The following is an 11,188-nucleotide window of genomic DNA, read 5'->3' as shown; positions in this document are numbered from 1 at the left end:
AAGCGCCCGCGAAACGAGACAAATTGGCAGATACTGCATTTTTTGCAGCAGCAGCAGCAGCAGAAACTGGAATATATATATTCTTTTCAGATTTTTTCTCCTAATCGAATAAAAACTAGAATTTTTTTAAAACAGATGGCGACTGTAAAAAGATTATGCCAAGCTTTGAAAAATTAAAAACCAGGTTAATTTGGTTTGTGAAGGTCTGTGGAGTCTCGGTTGAAGTAATTTAAAATTCTTTAAAGTTCGTCAGCGTGCGCGGTTTCGCAAAAACCATCCACATCGCCTGTTACTGAGTTATTTTTAAAATGACAGAAAAGAGAGCTCAAACATATTCTGGTAACATAACTTCAAACCTCGCAAATCTTCACTCTTACTGAAAGCAACTGCTTAACTAAAACATGAGACATGAGTCCGTAAAAAGCGTACTGACCGTACAGACATCGGGAACTTTTAGGAGTGGCTACGTTCAAGGTCGGACCTCAGGTAAAAAATTTTGACGAACAATCCCTAAATAGCCAGGTGGACTTTGGATGGTCTCTTTTAGAAACACAAAAAGCAGCCGCCTTTTCTCAGAAAGCAAAGAATTATCTCCTAGACGTGTAGTAAGGCAACCGCCTCTAATGTGGCTTCCAAATATCGAGTTTAAGAGACGACACAGGCCAGACTGACTGGTTGATAGAGCAGCAAATTGCTCAATACTTCAGCCGGTTATCTGCCGTAACAAAAATTGGTTATTGAGGAAGTCCTCCTCTGTAAGTATGAATGAGGACGAAGAGGTCGATGCCGATGATCTAGCTTCACAAGTCGAAACTGACCGAACAAGGCAGAAGATGAGGAGGGACTTCGCAAAATTTAGACGAAGACTGCAGGAGAGGGTACAGCTGCTACTAAGCGAAAAAAAAAAAGGCCTTTGCATCTCACTTTTCTTTCATATCTATTGTCTTTGCTCACGAAAACAACTGACTATGTCTTGGGACTTTTTCATGGAGGAAAATTTGCAGGAAGCCTACTGGTCAAAATACTGCTGGCTCATTCTTAATTGCCTTCTTAGTGCCCAAAGATTTTTTTGATGGCTTTCAGAGATGAAATGATAAATTATACATGGTAATCAAGATCAGTGTTGTAGCTTTCTGGCAAGGGGAGATATTTGACCTTAAAGTTGTCAAATATTTGGATGAATCGAAAAGTCTAAAAACTCGGTCATTTATTTGCCTCTGTTGATTGACAAGCCGTCCATCAAATTGACTGATACTTGCGCCGGACATTAACTAAGGATGTAATAATATGTGTGCAAACCCTTAGAGTAATTGATTGAATACCATCGCCGTGAGAGCTTCATACATTTTACCTATCTTGAGACGATTTCCTTGGTGAAAACTAAGAAAATGTTGGTGGAAGGTAGATGAATCGGAACACCTCTCACACGCCAAACGAGGGCCCAAGACTCGAAATCACGGCCAGTAAGCGGACAATGTCCGGAGTGATTGGGGATTTGACTGGTCAAGCTTAGTCGTCTTGCCAGTCATGTTGACCAGTCATAGTCGATCGTATTGAAATTTTTTTGAAGAATATTTTAATACTAAAGTAATGAGCTGCACTCTGTGAACAGTGGTTGTAAGACTTCTTTAACCTCCTACTCGTTTTGAGGACTTCTTCAGGGAGTTTTAAGAGCACGAACAGGCGAAGTTGGGAAAAATTGGAAACTTTTTTAGGCAGAGTGAGAAAAATATTTGGGTGCCACGACTTTAGCTAACACCGTGATACATACAACGGAAATCATTTTATTTGGGGGGCCGGACAAATTTAATGGTCACGATGATGATATTTAACGTGTTACGGGTTACTCTAACAAGCAGTGTACCTATTAATGCACATAAGCTTATGTTAATTTCGCCGCAATATGGAGGAGGAGTGGAATTTTCAACCATATGTTTCCTGTAATGCTTAGTACTGATCAAATCAGAGAAACTTAAAGAAGAGGTAGTTACAAACAGCGTTTTATTTCCCACAGCAGCATTATGTAACAAAATTGAAAGAAGCCTCTATTTTACTTTAACTAATAAGCACAGTACGTGACAGACTATGACGGACTAGCATCCTCTCTTGTAAGTTAAAATCGACCTGACTTCATCTCCGTCTCACGAAGATCCTCCTGTAGACCACTACTATGTCTTAAGCAAGACGTTTTATTCTAATTTACTACTGACATACTTCAAAAAAGCGTGTAACTAGTTGAGGCCTTGATCATGAGCCGTGCTGGATCTCAACCTCAACCTCAGTCAAGTCTCAGGCTTTGAAAAACATCATCAGAGAGGCCAAGGCGCATGACAACAAGAGAATACCGCTGATGCGGGTCGCTGCCCCAGCATTGCAGTCGTCGCCTGTGCAGCAAACGATTTTACACTCAAAGGATCCACTGGCGACTTTACAAGTAGGGTTGGTTTTCTCATCACAGTAAGCATCGGATCCGCACATTCTAGTGAAAGATTCAGTTGAGCCAAATTTCAAGTAGGTTTTAACACACTTATCGGCCAGCGGAGCCACGCAGGTCGTACTTTTTCCTTCGCATTTATCCCATGACTCGGCACTGCTGCAGGTCATGCACTTCAAACCCAAAACTGAAAACACACACGACAAGGAATGCTTAGATGAAGATGAATGAGATAACAATTTCTACCGTTTTTAACTGACCTAGTTTTTCCCAAATGAGAAGTTAGAGACAAAACTTGAAATTTTTACGCATAATCATTACATTTATGCAAAGAAGCAACTTTAATTTACTTTGATCCTTTAACATTTCGATAACCAGCACCCTTATTTACTCAGTAAACATTCCTCTGATAATTTTCTGCCCTTAAAGAAAGAGTTTTAATTAACTTATAAGATCACAAAGTAATTAAGGGACTTAAATTGCTTCTTCGTGTCAACACCATAGTCAATGGCAACGCTAGGTACAAACCCGTGGAACTCAAGACCCTGCTTGATTTCAAAAGATCAGAAAATAAAGTTGCTGTGTAGGAAATTTACTTGAAGACTCCGTGTAATGTATTTACATAGGGAAAGGGGCTCCCAATGGCCTAAAACGACAAAAAGAGAAATAGCCGTGAAGCCAAAAAAAAATTGACAAATGTTTATTGATAGTTGTAAAAAAGGTTAACTGTTGAAAAAATTTCTGGTGACAACAATGGAATGATATAACCATTAGCCGTAAAAGCTATCAGCCCATTGAGACCCTCAGGAAAGAGCAAAATAACTTCAAATAATTCCGAGGTAGGTCACCGGTGACCTGAGGTTGTGCTCTCGTTCTCCCTTTCAGGGCCAATTTGTAATCCCTGTGATTTATTTCTAATAAATTCAGACAATCGAAATTTCAATAAAGCGAGGACAGATTAGGCACGACATGACACCCAGCTGGCATGCAGGGACCGATATCTTTGTCCAGATTCATTCGAGTGTAAACTCTAAAAAACTGTTTACCATCCAAAACATTGACGCACACGGTGCCGCTTGTCAGTTAAGAAATGGAAATGACAGGTGCCGCTTGCTGTTCTGAACTAACAATTACAGCGATGGCCTTTGGATATCATTGAAAACTAGGTAAGTAAGAGGTATCGGGTGACATGACACTCAAGCGTGTGTTAATTGCATCATTTCTGAAAAGAGAAGATTGCTTTGTACGATTGTACAAACAGTGATTTTATATAGCAAAGGTATAAACGTTAAAATTGCGATAGCGCTTGTGAATTCTACATGCTGCTAAGATAAGGGCTAAGGACCAGAAATTTCATGATCTCATCCGACAAGGTCAATGACAAAAAGAAGATAGATAAATTTCGTAATTACATACTATGTAAACAAGGGGAAACGTGAGGCAACTAATGGTGCATAAGACGACTCAAAAGTCTCACGCATAACTCAAAACGCGATATTTTCAACAACAATTAAAGTCCAGTGTTGAGGTGGAAGTTTCGCATTCGCATGACAAAAAAAAAGAAAACGCTGCGGCCCAGCGCAAAAATGGTCCAAAAAAAAGTAGAATGGTTCAAATGGTTCTTTTCAACATAGTAAGCGGTCAGATAGCAAGCGATGCGCTGTGGAAGTAAGATGAGGTTGTTTTATTGAGAATTTGACGATATTTTTTTTCCTGAGAGCGGTCGTAAAAATTCCCCTGCAAACTCTTATAATTTCGCCATGACTCTTACTTCGCAGGATGATCATCTCACAACTGGAGCTTAGGCCACCTGTGCGCGGACGGATTAAACTGTACCAGGTGTATTGCGATGTTCTGCTACAAATTTGGAAAAGAATTTGCGAGCAATGAGCTATTCTGCCGTCGATGTGGAACATCGAAGAGACCCAAACAGAAAAATGTGTTATACAGTTCGTCAGAGGAGAGATCTGCCATTGAACATTACTTTGAAAGAGGATTTCGTTATGATGCTGTTGTTCAGTTTTATAAAAATACCATGAAATAGAATTGAAGTCCATTCAATGAAAGAAGTTCGGGAGATAATTAAACGCGAAATCGAAGGCCCTTCATCACTTCTTGGATATCCTTCAGGTCTTATAATTGAAATTCGTGCCTATTTACAACCTAATCTAGTGTCGATCGCGATGAATGTCCCTTTTCCATGTCGAAAACTACACAGATTATGTGAATAAACATTCATTAGTTTCAAATGTCAATCGCTCAGATCAAATGTCACTACTATACGAACAAATTATTGCATAACTTAAGTTTAAAAAACGTGACAGTTCATGCGGGTCTGCGTTGAACGTGTACAAAGAATCTACAATCTACAATGTTTCTGTCAGGCTCGAGACATGATCATGCAAATTTTACGAGCGCTTGTGGGGGAGGGTACGGCTACTCCTGGGCTAATCTAAACGCTGCAACAAGAGGTCCTTTTTTACACTCGCTTCCCTTTTTTCTGACGTAGTGTAAATAGGCGTCAGGACGTAAGCTGTCATCATCACGATTTAAAGGAGCGTGGGCAGAGTTGATATGCCGGGCTTCCAAACAAAGGCGCTGATGGTAACGCCGATTAGTGTTGATAATTTTAGAATTATTCCACCCAATTGTATGGTTGGTCAGACATATGTGCTCCGATAAAGCTGAATTTCTTTTTTCCAAAAGAAGACCGCTTTTTGATGCTCTTTCAAACGTGTACCAAACAGATGCTTGATCTGTCCTGTATACTCATAATCACAGTCAATGCAAGGAATAGAATAAATAGCGTCGGTTCGTTGTTCTTTCATGACAGCATCCTTAGGTTAGGCAAAAATATGCCCCAAAGTCTGAAAACAGTTTAATAAACTCTTGGTACAGTTTAGCGCGTTCACGTAATGACTCCAAGTCGACCTAGCGCAACTTAGTGCGACACAATGTGCTGTATCGTGACAAAGTGCTTACTGGCGCAAGTGTCAGGTGACAAAATGTTCTTCACGATTTGAGGAAATTTTCTGGATTTTGGAAAGATTCTTAGGTTGTAAACTGTTTTCGATTTTCATGTTATTTGTACATCTTTGAATTAAAACAAGGATTTGAAATTGTTTTTTCGATCTGACAAACTTTTCAAAAGCGATTTGTCTGAAAGATGTCGATTCAATATATTTTTTCGGATTTGCAAAATATTTTTGTATTGTTCCTTTACGGCTTCCGCAGGGTTTTTATTTTTATCGGAGTTCAAATCATGGATTAAGTTGTTAGGGTTATAGGAATATTTTTGTATTGTGCGGTTGAAATCGACTAATTTTTTCTGTCTCGTGTACCACTCTCTGTCTGAAGGCCCTAAGCGATCTTAGTGACTCCGATGTTTTCATTTCAATTGCGATAAATTGATATGTAACATTACTTTATTCTCTATTTTACTGCACTGACGGTGAATCTAAAATTATTTTCAAGACTGGCTTCGCCTTAAAATTGCTCGCTGCAATCCGAAAGGGTGTGAAAGAAAAAAAAGCATTTTACGATGAAATCACTTACCGGCTGGAAGCGCAACGGAGATAAGAATGGCAGCAACAAACCACAGCTTCATCTTGAAGAGCTTGATGTTTTCTAAGAGTTAGAAACTGAAAATTGGAGGCGTAGTTTCGAAGCGTCGACGAGCGGGCTGAACTTGAGCCGTGGGATCTTGCGCACTCCCTAAGTACTTGCAATTCTTTGTTATGACAGACGCACCCTATGTGAAAACACGCTATGTTACTGTCAGTCATTCTCAATAACTAGGCAACAATAGACAGTGAAGAATCGTTTGTCTTCATCGTTCTAAAAGGAAGGTTTTTTCACGTGATCAGAACGTGACTGAGGTCAGTGGTATGATTATGGCGTGATATTTTCGAAGGTCTCTTCTCTGACCCTAATTTGTCGCTAGCTCTTTCCAGGGGCTTAATGTAATTTGCGAAACGAAACGAAACAAAATGAAAATCTGTAATTTGCGAAACGGAAATATGCTTCTGATTTGCAAATTTGGGAAATGGAAATATGGTAATGATTTGCAAATTTACGAAATGGAAAATCAAATACAAAATTATCTGTGATAATGAAAATATGCCAATGATTTGCAAAATAGAAATCTGTAATTTGCGAAATAGGAATCCCTGTGGAAAACTCTACAAGCCAGAAGAATGAATCGGTCAGTTAACCGTTAGCCTACGTGTAACCGTACCCTCCCCCCCAGGTGAAACGGAAACGAGGGAACGGGCGGGGGGAGGGTAAAGCTACACGTAGGCTAGTTCACCATAAGTGTGGATTGCAGCCTTGCAAATAATAATAAAAACAACTAGCGAAAGTTAGAAATAAAAAATCTACGTGGTGAACTTTGCGAAATCTCCACTACGTTCGTGAATGTTGTAAACTTCGAGACGTAATTTCTTGATTACTTTTATTGATTCGCACTTACTACCACATCTAATTCCTAACTCGTATCGTAAAACCTGAACTTTGTAACTCCTCATAAAACACTCGTCTTCGCTTCGAAAAGGTACTAATCAAAGTCTATTATGTACATGTGATTATATTACTTGGCTCACGTGTCCGTCAATCAACAAAATCACTTCTACACTGTACAAACAAAACAATATATCTCGTTACGTTAATCGTTCTCGCGGACGTCTCGCGTGGGACGTCTCAATGTTTCTTACAGTGAATAACTCAATGCGTCGTTTAGGTCATAGAGCGCAAAAGTAATTTGAAATGTTAGTTGACGCTGCAGCTGCACCGTCTATAAGGTGTAATAGAGGCGGCCTTCGCCGTCAAAAATACAGGCATAATAATTTTCAACTGATTATTTTTTGCAGAACGTTGAATCTTATCTTAAGAGATTTATTTAAAATACAACTAGACCCTGTGAGCAGGGTAACTGGGATACCTGGATGGTACTGGATCCTTGGAATTAAGTGTAGTGATACCAGGGTGTCGGACTAGTATACTGAAATGGCGAGCTCAAGTCTGGCCAAGGGCATACACCTATTTCAAACATAGGCATGCTATGCATGCAAGAGTTATTACTGGGATACCTGTGGTAGCCCAGTCTTAAAATGCCTTTGTTTTTTTGTCGTTTTTTTACTGGGATACCTGTGGTAGCCCAGTCATAAAATGCCTTTGTTTTTTTGTCTTTTTTACTGGGATACCTGTGGTAGCCCAGTCATAAAATGCCTTTGTTTTTTTGTCGTCTTTTTTTTTTTTTTTTTTTTTTTTTCCTCCGCCACAAAATGGAAAAATTGCGCAATAGTACCCAGAGGTCATTGGGCCCTCAACACCATGACAACTAACTGTGATCCAATGAGGGTGAAGATGTTCACATGCTGATCACGTGTTATCTTGATGATGATTGACGTTGTCATGCACGGACAGGTCCGGGTCACATGACGAGCATGAGATTTTCTTTTGTCGGTCGTTTTGTATTTCAACGTGTTTGGATTACGATCACCTGAAGCGTCATAGCGCAAACGCTCGAAATACTTACAGACGCATACACAAGTCGTATTGTTCGCGGCCAGTCCACACTAAAAGATGTTATTGAGCAGTAATTTTGGACCGGATTGAGTCGCGAACTGTGTATCCGTTGTAGTTTCTGGTGATTTCTGCCGTTTTAAGCTTGCTTTACCATCACTGTTATTCACATCATCTACTTTTATTGCGTTGGTAAAATCACACAAACCAACTCGCGCACAAAATAAGAAGAGTATATTGAAGGCTTGAAATTATATTACGATCGATTTTCATCAAGAAATGGGCCAGGAATTTTCCACAATAGTGCAAATAATCGTGAAGGCTGATCGAGGAAAAGCGATTGCGTGACGCTCGGTAAGCTGTAAGATGACATGTTACAACATGATCTCGAGACCGAAATTACGATTATCGTTATTTCTAAATTGGCACCAAATTTATGGATATAGTAATTTCGTGGCACTCTTTACCAATCCTCTTTAAACGTGTTAAATAAAGAGAAGGACTCGGTTCCACTGTCTTACAACATTCAAGATGGCGGAGGAAAGGGGTAAATGTGCGTTCAGTTGTGATCAGCATGATCTCGACACCAAAATAACGATTACCGTTATTTCTAAATTGGCCCTGAAATAACGAATATCATAATTTCAGTGCATGGCTCGAAGCTTGGGAACTAGTATTCAGGGAAAGATAAAATGGCGGCTTACGGCGGCGAAGGAAATCTCAGTAGTTTAATATTTAGCGTGAAAAGGCTTGGGTGTTGTGATCTGGTTCTCAAGTAAAAAAAAAATCACGGTCTGCAATGGCCCTACCACCTTTTGAACAACAAGAAAACATTGAAACGGTGGTAAAAAGCAGCAAGTTTCGAAGTCTAAACGAAAGATGGGTAAGCTGAGTTTCAGTCAAATATCATGACATTTGGGATGTAATTTCGATACCGAATAAATAGTTCTACATGGTTATACACGCATAGGATTCTGTTGTGTTCACGTGAAGGCCATTTCAGCCATTCCTGCCACTTGTAAGTGGTAGGAAATAAAAGATATGTATAGTTGTTTCGTATTGAAGCCCTGTGAAATCAAAAATTTGATTTATTTCTTCTTTGTTTTAGGTGGTCATTATCCATTACTTTTGGAAGTCGATGCTGATGAGAAAGAAAAAATGTTTATGATTATTTCTTCTCTCGAACATTTTACTATTTAGGTACCAAATAATCTTGATACTGAAGATCATTGCATCCATTATGAAAAAATTACCCTTGATTGCTTTGTCAACTGGAATGTATAATGTAATATACCTTGTGATTTGTGGGATTTTCACAAGTAAACTAGAAATACTTGAAGAGGGTAATGATGTACTTAATGCAGAGCATTTGGTACAAAGTCTGCTTTGCTGTAATCTACCTGAAGGTGCTTTTTATATGCTAGTAAGACTTGCACAGCCCAGTCAAAATGTTTTTGAGTAGTAGAAAAGCTGGCCAAACCTCTTCCTGAAAAGCAGTCTGAAAAATGTGAAGTTAGCGGAAGGTACTTCATTGTAGGCGGCCAAATTGTAAGCTGCCAGCCCATTTTGAGTGAGCAGTAAAACTCAAGATTGGCTATTTTAGCTAATTTTATTGAGAACCAAATTCCCAGCAACGGGCACAATTTTACTGGGCTATTTGTTATTTAACTACTTAGTAATATTCTTATTAAAATTTACTGCATTCCTTTCTAATAATTTGCTGTTGATTGTATGCTGTATATAGCTTATGATTTGTGTGATTTTCACAAGTAAATTAGAAATACCTGAAGATGGTAATGATGTACTAGATAATGTACTTGATGCAAAGCTATTTTGGTGCGAAGTGTGTGCCTTGTCTGTAGGTGATTTTGCATGCTAATAAGACTTGTAATTCAAATAATACACATCAGCTGGAGTGGGAATATTAAAAGAAAAATAATAATATTTAGCTATACCAAGTTCTGGTTTTATGTCCAAAGTGTGTGCCTTGTCCATAGGTGATTTTGCATGCTAATAAGACTTGTAATTCAAATAATACACATCAGCTGGAGTGGGAATATTAAAAGAAAAATAATAATATTTAGCTATACCAAGTTCTGGTTTTATGTCCAAATTAAGCACTTAGTTGAAGATCACTGCACTGCTCAGGTCCAGAAGGCTGAAAGAGTACTGTCTGCTGTTAGTTTGATTTTTGTCATTTCTATTGATTTATTTTATTTATCAATGTTTCTTTGAATTGTAATTCATTGATCTCTTTCAATAGTGCAGGTTCGCTCATGTAACCTAATCTCCCACTTATGTATGTATGTATGGATGAGCTCAGTCAAAATGTTTTTGAGTGGAAGGCAAGCTGGTGATAGTAATAGGCAGCAGAGGCTGAACCTTGTCTTGAATGGAAGTGTGAAAAGTGTGAAGTTAGCAGCAGCTATATTGTGGCAGGCAGCCAAATTGTCAGCTGTGGCACATTTTGACTGGGCTGATTGTGTGTAGTATATATGTGCACTTCTTTTAGGGTGTTAAACAGGTTAAAGTACCAAGAAATCCTCTGTGATAACTTGATAATTCAAGATGTAAAAATTTTAAATAATAAGGTAAAGCTTGATCATTCTTAAGAGTTTCCATTTGTTCTGGAAATTTGGGGGAGGGTCAGGGGAGCATTATTTATACATAAATAATGTACATAAAAAGTAAAAAAAAAGGCCCAAGGTAAAATCCCAATTTGTTTTAAGAGTTAATTTTATTAAGAGAAAACCCTGGATATAGCTTGGGATTTGTGTGATTTTCAAAAATTGTTAGGAAACTTGTTAATTTTCAGCCTCAAGAACAAAAGTACATAATCTTTAGTGCAGCCCTCTTTTCTCCCCGCCATTATTCTAATTTTTTTATCAAGTTTCCTTTTTCTTGTGTTCAATTAATTTATTGTCTTTACAGGTGAAATTTTAAGATCTGCTAGCACAATTATCTCTGCTAAGAGTGTCTACCATCACTCTTGCCGGTCTCAAGCCCAAAACGCTGCAAACTAGCTGAAACTACATGTATTTCGTAAAATTGCAATGAAATCTATCTAAAAACACCAAAATCCGGCAGAACGCACGAGTTTTTGCCAAATTTTACGCAAAAGTTGACAAAAGCGCTCAATTCGACCTGAAAAACACTTTTTTTTTTTTTTTTTTTGCAAAAATCAGCCTATTTTACATTCAAAAGCACGATGTCTTTAACAAAATAGGGATA

General features: G+C 38.5%; 1 protein-coding gene and 2 long non-coding RNA genes across 3 annotated transcripts; 2 read left to right on the top strand and 1 right to left on the bottom strand.

The window, feature by feature from the left end:
- Positions 1-1,984: 1,984 nt before the first annotated feature.
- Positions 1,985-6,191, bottom strand: LOC149042293 (uncharacterized). Its single transcript, XM_089212810.1, has 2 exons — positions 5,990-6,191; positions 1,985-2,621 (listed from the first exon to the last, which is right to left on the bottom strand). Exons 1-2 carry the CDS (start codon positions 6,039-6,041, stop codon positions 2,290-2,292), a joined length of 384 nt encoding a protein of 127 aa, XP_089068936.1. The 5' UTR covers positions 6,042-6,191; the 3' UTR covers positions 1,985-2,289.
- Positions 3,466-4,689, top strand: LOC149042294 (uncharacterized). Its single transcript, XR_016188571.1, has 2 exons — positions 3,466-3,600; positions 4,213-4,689. It is a non-coding gene; the product is annotated as an uncharacterized LOC149042294 (long non-coding RNA).
- Positions 6,192-8,632: 2,441 nt separating the features above from the next.
- On the top strand, positions 8,633-10,569 carry LOC149042292 (uncharacterized). The gene is made up of 2 exons (XR_016188569.1): positions 8,633-8,840; positions 9,066-10,569. It is a non-coding gene; the product is annotated as an uncharacterized LOC149042292 (long non-coding RNA).
- The last annotated feature ends 619 nt before the right edge of the window (positions 10,570-11,188 follow it).

This window comes from Pocillopora damicornis, chromosome 7, assembly GCF_964200805.1.
Source record: "Pocillopora damicornis chromosome 7, jaPocDami1.2, whole genome shotgun sequence".
NCBI classification, from domain to species: Eukaryota; Metazoa; Cnidaria; class Anthozoa; order Scleractinia; family Pocilloporidae; genus Pocillopora; species Pocillopora damicornis.
The sequence above is the reverse complement of the archived record's forward strand: the minus strand, read 5'-3'. Positions and strand labels throughout refer to the sequence as shown.